A 19,880-nucleotide genomic window follows, 5' to 3' on the forward strand; every position below is an offset into this window, starting at 1 on the left:
CTTGTCCAGAGAAAAACACAGGGTCGTGACATACCCCCCTCTTGAAAAATGGCAAGCGTCCTCGATTGCACTCAATGGCATAGTAAAGCATCTGATGAGCAAAGACACCCCATAAGGCAAAAACAATGGCCTTCCAATGCATCTGGGTGATAGAACAATCATCCTGCACAATAAGCCACACTGTCCTCTTGCTTGTTCTTTCAGAACCTACAGCAAAAGTCTAAAACCAAATGGAAACACGTTAACTGTGTTAGCCAAAAACAAAACCATGCATCATTCTACATATGACACACATATGCATGACACACACATGCATTCGCAAACAATATGCTCCTCAAAATGCTCTACCTACTCCAAAGTAACAGTCTAAGGGCTGCTCGCAAGCCTTACGCCCATGGGCATTCCGCAGGACCCACGACTGATGGTACAACATGAGCATATGCAAGCACTCAATGCATCCAAACACTACATCTACCAAGTACTTTCCCACATATGTCTCATGGCCATCCCGCAGGAGTTACACCCAATGGTGCATCCATGAACATAATAAAGCACTTGATGTATCATAACAACATATATGCAGCACATGACACAATGCAGAGTATTTCCCAATGTATTCTCAATGGTACCAGGATCCAATGGCACCAGAATACAAAAATACCTCTACCTCAAAAAGTGTATGCATACATGCACAAACAGAGTTCGATCCATATTTCCATGAACCAAACCAACTCTAGGACTGCTCGCAAGACTTATGTCCTCTCCATAGAGTTATCCATAGTTGCAGTTATAGTTCCAGGTGCGCACGACTGTGAACCATACTCAACCATCATCTCATGTGTCTAGAACACAATATCAAAGAAGTCCCATAAGCAGATGTACTGTCAGCCTCAGTACCTTCGGGTGAATACAATGATGTCACCAAGCGACTCCTAGATAACAACCGAGTCTGTCTGTAACAAGGGAGCGGAGGTGCTACCCCCCTCTTGAGCATCAGGCAATGCTCCAGACCTATGTTTTGCTGAACCTGAATGAGCCGTAGCAAGAGTCGACTCCAACTCAAAGGCATCAAGATAAAGCTGCAACTCCTGAGGTGAATCTGCTAAGTCACCCTCCTCCATCCACTTCGCATCCATCAGTGAACCTCCTCCATCCACTTCGTATCCATCAGTGAACAGCTCTTGATCTTCACAGGATAGCAACGGGAAACCTTACCCTGTACCTTTCTTTCCTTTATGTGCCAGTATATGCTCAGGAATAAGAACCTCGTCAAGTTCCTCCACTTCCATCTGAGCCTCATCTGATACATCCTCAGGCACCCAAAACCTGCTTGCCCTCCACCCAAGTGGTAAGCACAAGTCCTCGATGAAGCGTAGTAGATCACCACTAACATAGAAAGAAACTGTCTTCCGAACCCATGAAGCCGCTATGAAGATACCATCGGTGACAAACTGTCGAAAGCCATAGCCTTCAACGCATCTCCTGCACCATACCACTTCAACTGCTTCTTGTTCCTGGCCGACTACTTCTTGTCCTTGGTGTCTTTTCTCCTGAGCTTCATCTTCAGCTCTTGCTCTTCACCTCATATAGGCAAAGACACAAAATCCTGTACTGTGTCCTGCACTTCCTTTTCACTTTCCTCATGTTGAAGCTTTTGATGTGACTCTCATGAGACAACCACGAGCTCGCCCCCTTAGGAAAGTTGGCGATTGTCCCGACCAAAGCAACCACGGACTCGCCTCCTTGAGAAAGTCGACGATGTGTCCCGACCAAAGCAACCACGGACTCGCCTCCTTGAGAAAGTCGACGATGTGTCCCGGCAAACGGAACCTTGAAAACCGGCCTTCAGAAAGCAAAGGGCGGTGGAACAAACACTCGCACATAAAATACTTCAACGCCATTGAGGACCTAGAAAAGGAAAACAAACAGGGGGAGCTAGAGTGCTCCTACAAATAGTACACGGACACCGATTGGCCCCAAATCGCAGTGGCGTCCCTTGCGATATTTCTTTAATTGATTTTAAGAGCTTTGATTACAATATAAGGCTGGTAATTCAGCCGTCCCAGTAGAACTCCTGAAGCCTGCAAAGAACCTGCATCTGGCTTCTTGTCCACACGGCATCCACAAACAAGTCCAACAGCCATTGTTCACATCGAAAGACTCTCTCACATTGAGTCTGCATACAGAAGCTTTCTCCCATGATCAAGGCTGCCACAACCATCCATAGCCTCTCACACTATGAACAGCATCACACCCTGACACATCCAGTGCTTCTGCATCACAACATAGACTCCCAAACTGTCTCTCAAAAGAGAACTCGCATCACAGCATAGCATACCATACAGTTGACACACCTGTACAAACCCTCTCTACCTTCCAAGGGTACTATCCATCTCTATCATGGATTCCCTGTCCCCTGTCCTATCAGTAGCAAGGCTGTACCAAACATGTGTCCACTCTTGTACCTTCTGCCTGCATGTGACCTATCTCCTGGAGAAACCCAAAAACATGTCTCTTCGAGAAAACCTACGACCTGTTTCCACATGAAACCCTTAGGCCTGTTTCCCTTTGAAGCTTCTGTCCTGTTTCCATACATCTAGTTACCTGTTCCCTCATGAAACATCTGGCTGTTGGGGTAAAGGCGTTATGCCCACCCTTATAGTGTGTACAAGCCCATAAGTTATAGTACATAGTACACTTAGTACATTTAATGTACTAAGTGCACTATGTGTACTAGTGCAATATACATGTGTGATAGGGGAGTCACACACTCATGCCTCATGAGTTGACTTATCCCCACAACTCTCTCTCTCTCTCTCTCCCTTGTGCTTCTCTGTGTGTGTCTCCCACATGACCTAACCCTAATTCTCCCACACAACTGGTATCAGAGCTCTTGGTCCCCTCCCTCTTCTCATGATGGCTGCACTTGTTATCACATCCTACAGTTGCCCTAATCTGATTTCAGAACTGGTCGTAATTAACCCTGTCTGCTGGTCGTAATCAGCCCTGTGGTCGTTTTTTTTTTCTGGTCGTATTGTGGGGGCTGCTCGCCTTCAACTGGTCGTATGTAGCGCTGCTACTCGGTGAAGAGGCCAGAAGCGAACGCAAGGCAGCAATCAGGCGAGAGGTGGCAGCTCGTGCACGTACAAGGGCAGGCGTGTCAGGCGCCTACTGCAACTAGGCGGATACGTAAGCCGAGGCGTGCAAAAACGCTGGCCACCTAGGCGAGTGGCGCTAGGCTTGAGCGAAGGCGAATATAAGGCTAGCGCTAGGCAACGAGGTCGTCAGGCGCCTGCGGTTTTAATTCGCTATTGCTTACCTTATCACCAGCGTCTGCACTGGCCCGAGCATAGGCATGATTGCCAGCGCTATGAAGAGCAGATGAGGATGGGAGCTGTCCTCCACTACTTTCCTTTCACCTTCACCCACGAGTCGACTTTCCAAGCAAGAAGGTCATGTTCGTCGATACACTTGCCCTGGCCATGAAGCAGCATCATCTCTACAGCAGCAGCAACTAATTATCCACACGAATCAGCACTCAAATCAGAATTGCCCCTCAAATTCAGCCCAAATTAGAGGTATTTTGCTTCAATTTCGGGAATTTTTATGTCCATTATTTGCAATTGAGCAGGTACAGGTGCCAAATTGCTCAAATTTTGAGCAAAATTAGCAAAATTGGGTGACATTGGTCACACCCCAGGTCAATTGGCAGGAAATCGGTGACATTGGTCACATTTGCAGTCAATTGACAGGACATTGGGCATTATAATTTGGGGCTTTTGATGTAATTGTGCAATTAAGCACTCATACATGCTGTATGATGTGAAAAATCGCACATTTGGGCAAAATTGCAGCAAATTGCAGTGCAAATCAAGGGGCTTTTGTGCCGATTTGGTTGATTTGCATGCAGGCAATCGCATTTGATGCTGTGGATAATGTGTTGATGCCTTACAAGCACTCAATGTGCCTGTAAATCAAGCGGCTTTCATGTATTTGATGTATATGTGGCCAGGAGGAAGCATCGTGAACACTCTGGATGCCTTCATGTGCGTCAATGTACCATGTATGATCAGAAATTGATCTGTAAATCAAGGGGCTTTTCAAGTTCGTATGCTTGTTGAGCTTGGCAAAGCAGCAGGCAAGACATTTATGCCTTGAATCCTCAAAAATCAGCTTGCAGTCAAGGGGCTTTTGCCCAATTTCTGTTCGGAACTCTTGTATGCAGTGTACAGGACTGTAAAAGTCTGATTTTCACTCATTTGGACAGCCAGGAGAGCATTTATTGCTATTGTACCTGCTGGTACAGATTTGGCACAGCTTTGTGCAAGTTTTGGCATGGCTGTACACTGTTTTGAGTGACCAAAAGGTTCAATTTCAGCTGCTGTACTTGCCAGTACAGGTTTGGTACATCACAGGTGAGCACTTGGTACTGCTGTACAGTACTTTGGAAGGGCAAAAGAGCACATTTAAGGTGCTGTCCAAAATCTGCAGCAACCAGATTTTGGTGTTTTCATCACATAAAGTGGGAGAAAAGTTGCATTCTTGCTTCCGCAGTGGGAGATAAAGCTTGGGAGAAAAACTGTGAGCACTTTGTGTGCCTTTGGTGCAGTGTTTGCACATTTTGCAGGGAGTCAGGCATTGACAGGTTGCATTTTGCTATGGCAACCACAGGTGAGAGCTCTTCATTGCTTCATATCAAGAAGCTTGAAGGCTCTCATAATTATGATATTTGGCAAACCCAGTGCTACAATGTGTTGCTCCAGAAAAAGCAGCACAAGCCTATCAAAGAAAGGGGTGTGATGCCCGCTTCTCTTACTGCTAAAGAGTGGGAAGATATGGATGAGCTGGCAAGATCTACTATCATGTTGTCTGTGTCAGACTCATTACTTTTCAGCATTCGTGAAGAGAAGACAGCTTGGGGAATGTGGCAGAGATTGCAGGACTTGTATGCCCAACAAAGTGCCTCAAGCAAAGTGTGTTGGTTGAAGAAACTCATAGGTCTTCAGATGAAGGAAGGGGCGTCTATGACAGCCCATCTAAATGAGTTTAATGGTATTGTCAGCCAGGTCATTAATCAAAAATTGGCAATGGACGATGAGTTCAAAGCCACTTTTCTGTTATGCACTTTGCCAGAGAGTTGGGACACATTTAGGACAGCCACTAGCAATTCGAATGCTATGCTGTCATATGCAGATGTTGAGGGTGCTCTTCTTCAAGAAGAGATGAACAGGAAGAACAACTCTGTTGGAAAGTCCAATGCAATGAATGCACGTGGGAGATCCCAGCAAAGGGGGAAAAGCCAAGAAAGGGGAAGGAGCAAGTCTGGCTCCAAAAAGGATTTGGAATGCCATTATTGTGGCAAGAAGGGACACATTAAAAAACAATGCTACAAATGGAAAAATGATCAAAAGGAAAAGGGAAAAGGCAAAGACAAAGAGAAAGATGAAGCCAAAGATGTAAAGCCAAAAAGCAAAAGTGGAGTCAAGATTGAAGAAATCAATGTGTCACATGCAGGTGGCAGTGAGGATGAGGTCCTATTTACTTCTTCACTTGATGCCCATTCACTTCTTACAGGTGGTCATGGTATGCACTCATGGATCATTGATTCAGGTGCCTCCTTTCATGTCACAGGTTGCAGAGACTTGTTTGTCAGGTACACTGCTGGCAATGAAGGAGTGGTTTATTTGGGTGATAACCATGCATGCAAGATTCTTGGCAGAGGTGATGTGAGGCTTGTATTTTCAGATGGCTCACAGCTTATGCTCCATGATGTCAGGCATGTGCCTGAGATCAAGAAGAACCTGCTTTCTACTGGACAGCTTGATGATGCTGATTATGTTACCACATTTGGTAGTGGAAAGTGGAAAATTAGTAAGGGCTCACTGGTTGTTGCCAGAGGCTCTAAGGTGGACACTCTTTATTTCATGCATGCAGGTGTTTGTCACCATGCTAATGTAAATGCAACCGAGCTGCCGGAAATTTCTATGTGGCATAGCCGGTTGGGACACATGAGTGTCAAGGGAATGGAGCAATTGTCTCGTTTGGGTTACTTGCCTTCTCTAAAGTTTTCAAGTTTTCAGTTTTGTGAGCATTGTATATATGGTAGGCAACTACAGTGCCCCCACAAGAAAGCTCTTGGACAGAAAGATGCTCAATTAGAGCTTGTGCATACAGATGTATGTGAGATGCCTCAGCTTTCTTTGGGAGGGGCAAAATATTTTGTGTCTTTTATAGATGATGCCACACGCAAGGTGTGGGTTTATCCTCTTCGTTTGAAGAGTGATACATTCTCAGTGTTTGAGAAGTTTGTTGCTCTTGTTGAGAATCAAACTGGCAAAACACTGAAGGCTTTGCATTCCGACAATGGTGGAGAGTATATGTCCAAACAGTTTCAGGACTTTTGTGATGCTGAAGGCATCAAGAGGGAGCTCTCTACTCCTTATGATCCTCCACAAAACGGGACAGCAGAGAGGATGAACAGGACCATACAGGAGAAGGTCCGTTCTATGTTGTCACATGCTGCATTACCTCATGGTTTTTGGGCTGAAGCTGTTATGACAGCCGTTCACCTTATAAATAGGTCACCTAACACGAGGCTTGGTGGGAAAGTGCCAGAAGAAGTATGGACAGGGAAGCCTCCGTCATACAAGCACTTGAGAGTGTTTGGTTGCGTTGCGTATGTGCACATACGCAGGGAAATGCGCACCAAACTTGATCCTAAGTCTCACAAATGCATATTCCTAGGATATGGTGACAGAGGTGAAATGGGGTATAGACTTTGGGATCCCATGAATAGAAAGATTATACGCAGCAATGATGTCATTTTTGATGAAACATGCATGTATAAGAAGCCTGCAAGGCAACAGGAGCCTGGCAGAGTCATCTTTGATGATGATGGACATCATGGACAACAACAAAGGGCTGTAAATCAGCCATTACAGCAGGAAAACCAGCCCTTAAATGGTGCTGAAAATGGTCCAAATGGACAGCCAGAGATGGCAGAAGATATCCCTATGGATATACCACAGTTAGAGGAAATACCGGGCATGATTTTTCAGCCTTATGGCATGGAACAAGAGCCACCAATGGGTGATATGCAGGCTGGACAGCAACCTGCAAATGATGGTCATTGGGTACGGAGGTCCACAAGACCCTCCAGAGCCCCTGACAGGTTTGTTCCAGGGGTTGGCTACTTGATGCTCACTGACTGTGGGGAGCCCTCATGTTATAAGGAGGCTTTACAGAGGGCAGACAAGGCTCTATGGGAGCGTGCCATGAAGTCAGAGATGGATTCTCTGCATAAAAATGGAACTTGGAAGTTGGTGCATTTGCCTGCAGGCAAGAAGGTTTTGCCATGCAAGTGGGTTTACAGGCTCAAAGTTGCATCAGCAGATGCAAAGCCAAGATACAAAGCCAGGTTAGTGGCTAAGGGCTTCAAGCAGGAATATGGTGTGGACTTTGATGAGATCTTCTCTCCAGTGGTCAAAATGACCACACTTAGAGCTGTGTTGGCTTTGGTTGCGCATGATGATCTGGACTTGATTCAGATGGATGTGAAGACTGCTTTTCTTCACGGTGATCTCCATGAGGAGATATATATGCAGCAGCCAGAGGGTTATGCAGTAAGTGGAAAGGAGAAGCTTGTATGCAAGCTGAAAAAGAGTCTTTATGGGCTCAAACAGGCACCAAGGGAATGGTATCATAAATTTGATACATTCATGAAATCTCAGAAATTCAGGAGAAGTGACATAGATCACTGCTTGTACACCAAGAAAGCTTTGGATGGCAGTCTATTGATCCTCATCTTGTATGTTGATGATATGTTGATTGCCGGGAAATCTCGTAAAGAGATGGATGCCTTGAAGCAGAGGCTGCATCAAACCTTTGATATGAAGGATTTGGGTGATGCTAATCACATCTTGGGTATGCGGATACTTCGGGACAGAAATCAGCATGTGTTGTATTTGTCTCAGAAGGAATACATTGGCAAAGTCTTGCAGAGGTTCAATATGGACGGGGGGAAGAAGACTAGTACTCCTTTGCCTCCATATGTGAAACTCAGTGCTATGGACAGCCCACAGTCGGATAGAGACAGGGCTGATATGGCCAAGATTCCGTATGCTTCTGCTTGTGGCAGTCTCATGTATGCCATGGTTGCTACTAGGCCAGACATTGCATTTGCAGTGGGAGTGGTTTCTAGATACATGGCCAACCCTGGCAAGAAGCATTGGGAAGCAGTGAAAGGTGTCATGAGATACCTGAAGGGCACACAGGATATGTGCATATGTTTTGGCAAACAGGATGCATTAGTGCATGGTTACACGGATTCGGATTATGCCGGTCATCCAGATAACCGGAAGTCTACTACCGGTTATGTGTTTACATTCACAGGAGGTGCTGTGTCATGGATATCCAGGATGCAAAAGTGCACAGCCTTATCTACTACAGAGGCCGAGTATATTGCAGCCACAGAGGCTTGCAAGGAGGCATTATGGCTATCTCGGTTAGTGGTTGATTTGGGTTATACAGGGGATATTCCATTGTTGCATTGTGACAGTCAGAGTGCCATCCAGTTGGCAAAGAACCCTGTCTTTCATGCAAAGACGAAGCATGTGGATGTGAAGTATCACTTCATCAGAGAGGTGATAGAGAACAAGCAAATTCAGCTTGTTAAGATTCATACGGATGACAACCCGGCTGATCTGTTGACAAAGAGTTTGCCTCCGGAGCGGTTTGCTCATTGCAGACACTTGATGGGCATTGGATGAGGCCAGTTTTAGCCTTGATATGGCCTTGTATATTATCATGTACATGCTGATTTTTCTTTTCCTTTACTTAAGGGCACTTTGCCTTTAAGTGGGAGGTTGTTGGGGTAAAGGCGTTATGCCCACCCTTACAGTGTGTACAAGCCCATAAGTTATAGTACATAGTACACTTAGTACATTTAATGTACTAAGTGCACTATGTGTACTAGTGCAATATACATGTGTGATAGGGGAGTCACACACTCACACTTGATGAGTTGACTTATCCCCACAACTCTCTCTCTCTCTCCCCCTTGTGCTTCTCTGTGTATGTCTCCCACATTACCTAACCCTAATTCTCCCACACATGTTGGGGTAAAGGCGTTATGCCCACCCTTATAGTGTGTACAAGCCCATAAGTTATAGTACATAGTACACTTAGTACATTTAATGTACTAAGTGCACTATGTGTACTAGTGCAATATACATGTGTGATAGGGGAGTCACACACTCATGCCTCATGAGTTGACTTATCCCCACAACTCTCTCTCTCTCTCTCCCTCATGCTTCTCTGTGTATGTCTCCCACATGACCTAACCCTAATTCTCCCACACACTGGCAACATAGAGATACCCATAGCTGTAGGTCCCTCTGTTCCTTTGTAGCAGGAAGAAAGCAATCTGCTCCACGAGCACGCAGCCATGCGAGCTTGCATCACTCCCATGCCAAGAAACATATTCAAGTGACCTGTACTTGCAGCCAAAAACCCAAGCACATAGCTGAATTTGCAACCAAACAAAAACAGCCCATAGACTGTCCCAAAACAGTCCCGAATCCAAAGCAAAGAGAAACTGAAAGTTCCATCAGATGAACGCCATCAACATGATGTCTATGTTCATGGAAATCCAGTCTCTGTCCACCTTTGTATCAAGAGAAACCAACCCTTGTCTACTCTTCAGCAGAGGGAGAGAGAGAGAGAGAGAAAGAGAGAGAAAGCAATACTGGCTGTCCCCACATGTACGCCCTTGTTTCTCCTGCAATCCCCCTCTTTCCAAGAGAAACTCTCATGCCCTGTACAGTCCAGCACCTCTGCAGTCCATCCACGTGGAGTCCATGCAGACAGTCTCTTTGCGCCAGCTTTTCACCAGGAAAGGGAAGAGATCTACGCTCTTTTCAGCCCCTGCCCGACTGTCTTCTCCTCCACGCAGCCCACCTGAACCTGCAGTCTAGCCCACAAGCAGTCTATTGTACGAGCAGTCATACAGTATGGTACCTGCTGTCGTACTTGCCTGCGCTGCCTATACCAGCAACCTGTACACGCCTGTACCTGCACAACCAGATCTGCCACGTGGATTGTACCTGCAGAGCAGCCGTACGCTGCCACGTGGACTGTACCTGCACAGGCCCTTCCATGCGCAGCCCACATGCATCTTCAGGCGACCAGCCCTCCTCAGCGAAAAAGCACACCCTTCCTCTAGAGAGATAGGCGCCTCCTCCTTTTTTTGCCCGACAGCCCCTCTTTTTCCAAAAAGCTCACACCTAGCCCCAAAATAGCATAAGGGCCACGTTTTTCTTTATAAAAAGCATTAAAAATGATTATAAAGGTTTTTAAACCTTTTAAGCTAAAATCTCTTTGCCCCCTTTCACACATGGGGTTGTCCACACATGGGCTTCCATCTTCACTCCCACCCTGATGCCATTCACACTGTCCACCATGTCCCCGTGCACACCTGCATCTTGTCCAGAGAAAAACATAGGGTCGTGACAGACGCCCAAGTGGCTCTCCCCTATTTCGTGCCAAGGTACGGGAGGCCCAGGAGCTTCGTGTTGCCCGTATTGAGGCCATGACTCATGTCACCTACGAGAGGCCACGCCTCGTGTCACCCATAGTGTGGCCAAGACATGCAACTCACTGTCAGGGATCCCGTTCAGGCTTCCCACTAAGCCATTTCCGTGCTGGGGAAGACCTCCTATTTATAGGTTCTAGGAGCGGGGGATATATCCGTTGCATAATGCATGTGCATGCATCTCTCCTTGCTTGAAACTAATTTGCGTGACTTGTTTTCATGTTATTCCCTGCTATGACGTGTCCAATTCACAGGTAGGGGATGCCCACCCATGAACCGTGCATGCCCTATATTTTGACATGGTTTGTGGCTTGTGAACAGGTGGTAAGTATTCACACAAACCCTTGTTTCCTATTTGAAAGGTTTTATAACCTTTGTTGTTCACATTCATTAAAGTTGGGCTGTCACATGCACAATGCACTAAGGTGCAGTGTCACACACTGGCTCATCAACAATGTTATACTTATACACATGTTTAGTATCCTTTTTAGGATTAATTGTTGTATGTTGTGGCAAATGGTGATAGTATGCATCCAAGTGTTGTCGGAAGTTTTAAAGCTAAAAATACATTAGTCATTTTCTCTCTGTTGTATAATAATCTCCCATTTCTGGTCACAAGTAGGTTTCAGTTTGTGTTCTCATGGACCCCCTTCTTCTCCTCCCTTTTTTATTTCCTCTCGAATCCATTCGTCTTGAATACACAGTGCGCGCGCGCGCGCACACACACACACACACATGTACATTGTATGCCACACTTTTCAGTGATATTTAGAGTACTGAAGATCTTTCCTATTGACACACGGATGATTGCTCTTTTTTTTTGGGTGGTTGATACCAGAAGGATCATTCAGTGGTGGAGTCACTAATAATGTCAACTGCTCAAAAAGGTGGATTCTTCTGCCCATTCTTTTCATTCTGTGCATCATGCACTATCACATATCTTATCATATGCATCATTATTTATGGTGGTTTGTAATGACCATATATTGAGGAGCTTTTAGTACATTTTGGTCTGCCATTCGAGGCTACAGATGTATTTGAGTTGTTGGGAACTCTCAATTGCAGTTGTCATACTTTTCCGAGCAACAGGAGATGTACCCATTCTCAAACAGGCCAAATTTAAGGTGCTTGATTTAAAGTAGAAGTCTCTGTTGTATAAACAATCATAAGGGAGTGTGCTATATTAATTATGCTTAATATGGGGCATATTTCTCTTGAACATGAGAAGTTTTATAGGAAAAATATGTGGAATTGACATGCTTTTTGCAGGTGGATGCAACAGAGAAGTTCGCCAAAGTAATTGATTTCCTACGGAGGCAGTTGCATCGTGAGACTGTGGTAAGTCTCCTGCATCAATGTGATGTGAATTTTGATAGCTTACAATCAGTTTAAGTACAATGATATGCAGGCATATATCAGTTTTGAAATGATCAAGACATTCTCTTGACGTTCTGTCCGAGATGGGAGGCTTAACTCTGCCTTGCACCTGCTACCTGGTGTATTTAGGGGCAGCCTTGGAGGTGTTTCCACTTGTTGTTCAGCCTGTTCAACAACTTTCTGGTGGACCTTCATAAGTGAATAAGCTGCCCAAGGGTGGACCTCTGACTTTTAACACCGCTTAATGTCCACCCATAGGTGCACTGTGCACAACCTCTAAAAATTACTTCAGCACCATTCAGGTCCATGAAGCTCAGACAATAAGAAATCAGAAAAATGTAAAGAAGAGTAGAAATAGTATTTGAGCTAACAGAAGGTCCAATAAAAGGAGTCCTTTACCTCATCATTTTATTTTGGGGAGAATGGTTAACTTGTATCATCAACAAAAATGGTTACATCATAAGCCAATGCTCAAAGCTTTCACACTTGTCTTCTTCAATGTCCAAGCTCACTACAAGAAAGGAAAAAATCCAAATAATCGACCATCATTCCTGCATTCACACTCCTTGATATCCCAAAAACTTTCATGAAGCGTCCAAAACCCTCCAAATAAGGGCTTGGCTGCTATTATGCGTAAAAAGAGGGTCCCAAAATCAACAAAATGGCTTTGTTCGCCTGTGGCAGATTTAGCATTTTTCATGCGTCTTCTGACCCCAAAAATACAAGTTTTTGGTTTTGGAAGGTACCTAAGCTGTGACATACCTCACCTATGTACATAGTCCTGTAGTTAGGCGTAGTCACCTGACAAGCCATGTGCCAAGTGGCAGTCAACCAATGGACACAAGTCGTGGGCAGTCCCCCCCGGTGGCCGGCAATAGCACATATATATATATGCGTGGGATGTCGTCATTTCTGCCACTGGCTTGGACATTTCCCAGTATGAAAGGGGTCTGGTGGACTCTAGGACGTCTAAATATTTGGAAAGGACAAGCTTTGGGAATGGGGGATTATCCTAGAATACAAAGGATCACACTCCTAGAGTTGCTATTTTTGGCCCGACTCTAATGGAAATTTTGTTCACGTCATTACGTCTGGAATTGAACAAATACCAAGAGTTACCAAAGTACCTATGACAAATGGGCTACCGGTTGGGATATTTTTAAAGGTAAAGATTATGGGAGGACCCATCTCTTAGATTGAGACATGTGGCAAAAAATTGGATTAAAGTGAGACAAGTGGCCTCACACTTGTTAGAAAGTGGATCAAAGGGAGACAAGTGGCCTCACACTTGTCACTTTAGCTATTGTGTGGCTGTCAAATTGTCATTATGGCCTTCTCTTGCCATTTTAGCTCATGGGAGATTATCTGGCATTTTTTCCACGATTTTCGGCATTTAACACCATTTATCAGTCGTGTAGCATGTTCTATCCAGTCGGCCAGTATTTAGTGCCAACCGACTAGCCCTTAGTATAAGTATAAATAGGCTTGCTTTGTTCATTCATAGGATATCATATCAGCAATCAGCAATCAGCAATCAGCATCAAGCGCTTCAGCGTTTCAGTCTTCAGCCCATAGTTCACCTCAGCATCCAATGCTTTGGAGAAGTGTTTCATCCTACAGCCATAGGAGCATCAACACATGTGCATCCAGCCCTCCATCAGCAAAACGCAGCAATCTACAGCATTCAGCCATCAGTAAACCTTGCGTTTTCTGCATTCAACCAGTTTTTAGCATTCATCTCTTCATCGTTTTGCTACAGCCAATTGGTGAAGGTAAAACTCAGCATTCAACCAGTTTTCAGCATTCATCTCTTCATCGTTTTGCTACAGCCAATTGGTGAAGGTAAAACTCAGCATTCATATTCATTTTCAGCATTCATACATAGCCTAGAATAGTCCCAGACAGTCCCTATCTCAGCCTCAGATTTATAGCCTTCCCTCATTCCATTGGAAAGAGTGCATAGGCTTGAGATTGGACATCATTGGTGCTTCTACAGCCGTGTACAGTTCAGCCCGACTCTTGGTCTTCAGAGATCTTGCGTTTGGCTTATTGTCAGTCCACCGTCAGTCTCTTCAAAGTAATAAAGCAAATACTATTCCGGTAATAAAGCAAATACTATTCAGTCTCTTCAAAGTAATAAAGCAAATACTATTCCGGTAACGGGATAGGGGGCCCTTCAATTCGGGACCCCATACGGTGTACAGTTTCCATCTCTCTCTCTCTCTCTCTCTCTCTCTCTCTCTCTCTCTCTCAAATCTCTTAAAGTTTGAAGTCTTAAAGTGGATTGCTAAACTCGCGAAACTCAGGATACAGAAGACGGTGTGAGCATTTGTGTGACAGGATCCTCAATGACGAATACTTCCGTTGCATGTTACATTGGTATCAAATTTAGCTTGTCCACTGTTACATTTCCGTAATGCCGCTACGGGCATTACCACAAGAGGGGACGGCCTCTGGCTCACCACCCAGCCATAGAGGAAGAATAAGGATTGCCCCTCATCCCCCAGGCTATATAGTGTGTGGCCTGCCGTCCACACTAGCCTGGCCGCCCATGACTCCGCATGGGCGTCCTCTCCCACTGAACCCCGGATATAGCCATCCGGTCTGCCGTCGGTCACAGGCGTTACAGCCTACGTGACATTACCCCCCCCTTAAGAAGAGTTTTTGTCCTGGGAAACCTTTTGAAAATTGCACTACGGCGTTCCCAGGTTGCCACCTCCTCATCCCTATCTGTCCATTAACAAGTACCTTGTGGTACACTTTATGTCGGGTTTGTCTGTCTCGATACCCAAGAATCCTTTCCGGTTCATGTGGTATCTTTGGTGGAGTGATCAATTCCACCAAAATATCTAGAGAAACTACGTTCTCTAACCGGCGAACTTATTCTTCAGTTTACTATTAGGAAGACAGGATGAACTTGAGAACTCTCTGGTAACTCAAGTTTGTAGGCTACGCCCCCAATCTTCTTAAGGACCTTGAAAGGACCACAATATCTAGGAGAAAGTTTATCACACTTTCCCGTTTGCATGGTTGCTGACTGCGCAGGAACCTTTAAAAATACAAAGTCACCTTCTGCAAAGGTCACTTGTCTGCGTCCTTTATCGGCAAATGTATTAGCGCGATCCTGTGCGCTACGGATGCTCCTGCGTGCAGCTTTGAGCATATCATTTATCAAGGAACTCCTTGACAGATTGAATCTTCTCCTTTTCCAGGCCTACAGCCATCGGAGATCTCGGCTGGAATCCATACATTAACATGAATGGTGTTAATCCAGTCGCTGAGTGTTTGGAGCTGTTATAGGCAAACTCCAATAAGGGCAAGTATTCTTCCCAATTTGATTGCTTCTTACTTACATAAGAACGCAACATATCCTCGAGTATTTGGTTAACTCTTTCTGTTTGACCATCAGACTCCGGATGATCTACCGTACTCATACTGAGAGTAGTATCCAACTTTTTGAAGATTTCCCTCCAAAAATGATTGTTGAACTTTCTATCTCTATCTGACACTATATCTGTGGGCAGGCCATATAGCTTGTAGAGATGTTCAATAAAGAGTTTTGCCAACTCTGGCGTTTTTATAGTTTTCTTCGTGGCGATAAACTTTGCCATTTAGTTAACCTGTTCACTACCACCCACACCGAGTCATTCCCTCGACTCGTCTTGGGTAAACCGGTAATGAAATCCATGGAAATTATCCCATTTCCCTTGAGGAATCTCCAGTGGATGGAGTAGTCCTCCAACTTAAGACGTTCATGTTTATTGCTCGGCACTTACTGCATTTCAGCACGTAAGTCTGGATGTCCTTAAACAAACTAGGCCAATAAAACTGTCTTTTTACTAGTGCATAGGTCTTCTGAATCCCAGGATGACCCGCACTTGGACTATCAAAACTATACCCCGAAGACTCGGCTAGCCTCTCCGTACTAACTCTCGCCTCGCTACCCGTCGCACCTACGGCCAGTCTCTCCGGACTAGCATTACGTGCCGGCGAGGAAGGTGGGCGAGGCTGTGACAAAGTGCGTACGCGTACAGCGCGCCAGTTCCTGTAAAGACAGGATCATGCTCACACAAGCCATGATTTGGTATTTCAACCAAAACCTTAAGGCAAATTTCATGCCTTGATTTTGCATCATGTCATTAGCACAGAAGCTAATGTACTGGAGAGCACTCTAGTAGCGCAAGTTCTTAGACTATGCTACTAGATATTTGTAGACTACGCTACCATGTTGCTTCACCAGCTTGTTAAAACTTCTCCTTGGAAAGCTCTACGGCCATAGGAGAAATAAACTAGAGCCAATCTAATCATGCATCACAAGGATTAGTTCCAAAGCTGAGAGATACTTTCTCTCTTAGAGTAACATCTTTGCACAAGCATATGCTCTAGAATCTTGTTGAGTTTCTAACTACCATCAATCTACGGATGGTTAAACTCCACTCTAACTCAGAGTAAATGTAACTTTTGAAAATTTTTATTCAAATATAACAATCAAACTTCCTATCTCTTATGCCATACTATATATGCGAGCAGATCATATAGTATGTGGAGATGTTTGATAAAGATTGTTGCACCACTACGGGTGTCTCGAGTTACATCCAATCACTTACAACTCTTTGTTGCTATTACCAGACACATCCCTTCAAGTATTGTCTGGACTCACACAACTATTCGAGTTTATGTGATATTTGAGGATATCCCTCCTTTCCCTCAAGAAAGGTTTTTGTCCTCAAAATTTTACTCTCAAGCGGACTACGCGCTAGTGTCATAGGTTCAAGAACGAGTCTAGACCGTGTTTAATATATTTTTTATTCTTGAGTCCTTCCAAGAAACTTTTAAACATCTTGCACCGAAGATGTGGTATAGTGTCTACGCACATATGGTGGTACTATTGATAAACTGTTTTGCAACAGATCAGTGGTTTCACACTTGTAACAAAGTGCTTCATTGTTGCATATTATTACCCTTCATAAGCGGTTACACACTTATGAATCATTTGGGTGGGTTGTACCATTTATCAAGAAAATTTCAAACTACTAATAACCACATTATCACTCCACAGATAATGACTGAGCTTGCTGCGAAGCCATAGGTTGCTAGATAATTGATGGTAATTACACAAACCCAATGTCCCATTCCATCGTACATTCAATATAAATGCAAACATCACAGTACTTTGTGATGATTAACTTAGGAATTTCATCCTATCCCCATTTTGGTGTTGGTATGAAGTATAACTATGAGAACATTATTTGTTGCCTCCTCATTATAGCGGCAAAGCTATATACCCATCACAGGTGGCAATCTCTACCAAGCTATAATCAATGACAAGCAAATAAACGAGTACTCTTGTAAGAACTTCATAACCATATCTCACACCAAACTCATAATCACTACGGATTAAATGCCAGGGCTTACAAAATTGAATGTTATCTGATAGGTAGAGGGGATCATCAAACTACGGATGACCTCGATAACTCACTAGGACTAGTGATGTGTAACTTTTAAGTTACCTTACTCTCTTGCTTATTTCATACCATCGAACAAATCGGTCCCTCGATTTGAGCAACATCAACATATTTATGAGTACCTCGATACTCATGGATTGTGGTTCGGTAATTTAAAATGTTGATCTAGAGTATCTTTCACTCGAGGATCTTAATTTTATTAGCAGCTATGTATTAGTAGTGAGTAACTACGTACCCACTATCATCACACTAGTAGTTCCATACTAGTCTGTGAGTAACTCCGTACTCAATGGCGTACCTCCCCCGAGTGGGAGTACCATATACAACCATCTATAACAAGATGCTTAAGTCACTTGCTGCTAAGAAGTGACTACACAAATTGACCCCTCCATTGCACATTGCAGTATAATTTCTGGTATTACAACACCAATTTTTGGACGTCCTTATCATAGAGGTCAACTTATAAACTAGTGCATAGGTCTTGTGGAGTCTCGGCTGACCTAACCACAACACTGGTGACTTCCTACAAAAAATGTGGCGCCGAAGTCACCACCTATGTACTTTAACTCCGTAAAGTACATGGTCTTCATCTATCATCTATGGAAAGTTGTAAAACATTCCAGCGAGATGGATTTTTATCACCCTAAAATTATTGTGCACTATTTTAGTGTGAAGAGCTTTTTTCCTGGGTACCATGGTTCACCCCAAGCTCATCTTTTGCTAAATTCTCCGATTTAACAAAAGATATGTCTGCCTCCGAACACTCCGGTTCAGCCCCAGACTTTGAGTTTACTTTTTAACACTCCGGTTAAGTCAAAACTCACCAGATACAGTAGGATTTACCACTAAGCTCTCCGGCTTAGCCTTCTATCCTAACTCAGCCCGAGTTTATGTACACTTCATATGTCGGATCCGATACTAACAACAACCAGGCTCATCTGGAGTGAGATACTACTCACTATTGCCATGTAAAACCTTATTATCTCCTAGAAATGCTCCACTCATTTCCCAGGGGTCATACGACTCATAGGGTTTACACGCACATGAACTTTGTAAGCAACATAGCCTGTCATGCAATATTACAATTGCTTATGTAGGAAAGTAATATATTTTCCAAATTCATATGGTAGCAGCTAAAATGTGCTCACACAATCGCACACTTATGTTGAACATAGGCAAGACTACGCTTGCAAAATGTTATAGGACGTCCCCCATGCATGAAACTGTCCAACCAAGCTAGTCTTACTGCTAACCTCTAGATTTAGATCACTCTGGAACTAAATCACTCTGTTAGCACTAGTACACAATCATGGTCTTGCTACCTAGAGCTTCTCCGAACTCTGTAATTGGGTTTTATCCCAACTTATGGCTATATTTGATAATTTTCAAAGTTCAAATTTTATCTTGCACACTTTATCACTACAGACAAGTGTACATACAGACCTGCCAAAGAGTCAAGTTACATGCACAAGCCTTGGCGTCCCATTCCACCAAGACTACAATCGATTCCGTGAGAATTGGATGTCCCATACCATCAAATTACCACCAAACCAATTGATGTGACATACAAAAAGGCTCTTTCCCCCCTTTAAAGATTACCACAAACTCTCGAGCAGTGGGATGTTGACGCATGGCAATAAAAGAAGTTTAAGAACAGTTCTCTTCGATCAACTTCTATAAGGGCATTGAGCATTACATCTCAAGACTATACCCCTTCAGATTTACCTTTGATTTTTACAAATCAATCCTAAATCTGCTATTATTATCTAGGCGTATGCTAATCCTTCAGATTAGTACTCCTAGATAAACCAAATTGAGTACTGCTAGCAGCACTGCTAGCCCCGTTATCCCAAGTAATACACACCTTAGGGATTACTTTTACCAGGCAATCACGTGACTAAATCAAACTAGTCACTAATCTCTAGGCCCAAGTAGTGACACTATTTTGTTACTACCAACAAGGGCCAGCTTGCCTCTACGGGCCAAAGCCTTTTGTTGCTACAAACAGTAAGCAACTTGTTTGGACACAAGGCATAACCACATCAAGACTACGCTTGTACATGGTTCTCATTTGCCAAAGTTTATAACAATCTTCTAGCAACTGTTAAAAGATTGTGAAGGGTTATGAGCACTACGGCTCAATTAGGCTTACCTTGATTTCTCGTGATAAGCATTTCGTTTAATTTTGGCACAACTGCGCCATTTCTGGTCCTCTTAGCCCGAGTTAAAACACATTGCAGTTTTAGATTTACACTATAGCCAAACTACGTGACTTTTATGGTCAATACTAAATCTATGCTCAGCTTAAATTTAGTCTCTCTGAACCAAAGTGTGATCTCTACATGTGCTACTCTCGAGGCGCTACGGCCATAGACGTGTTCACTAGGCACAACGGCGATAGAACGGCTCTCTCTCGAAGGATTCGGCACTACGTCCGTGGGATTTGT

General features: G+C 44.0%; 1 protein-coding gene across 3 annotated transcripts in view; it reads left to right on the forward strand.

Annotated features, from left to right (window-relative positions):
* LOC147620120 (ubiquitin-like protein ATG12) overlaps positions 1 to 19,880 on the forward strand; it is a 57,611-nt gene that overhangs the window by 12,765 nt on the left and 24,966 nt on the right. For all 3 annotated transcript variants that reach the window (XM_086772307.1, XM_086772306.1, XM_086772308.1), the window contains 3 exons: positions 11,430 to 11,478; positions 11,657 to 11,715; positions 11,861 to 11,929. In XM_086772307.1, coding sequence (XP_086628433.1) covers positions 11,460 to 11,478; positions 11,657 to 11,715; positions 11,861 to 11,929 — 147 coding nt within the window. In that variant the 5' untranslated portion in view covers positions 11,430 to 11,459. The remainder of the gene's footprint in view (positions 1 to 11,429; positions 11,479 to 11,656; positions 11,716 to 11,860; positions 11,930 to 19,880) is intronic.

The sequence above is a fragment of the Cibotium barometz genome, chromosome 32, assembly GCF_041138505.1.
Source record: "Cibotium barometz isolate CiBa-2024 chromosome 32, ASM4113850v1, whole genome shotgun sequence".
NCBI lineage: Eukaryota > Viridiplantae > Streptophyta > Polypodiopsida > Cyatheales > Cibotiaceae > Cibotium > Cibotium barometz.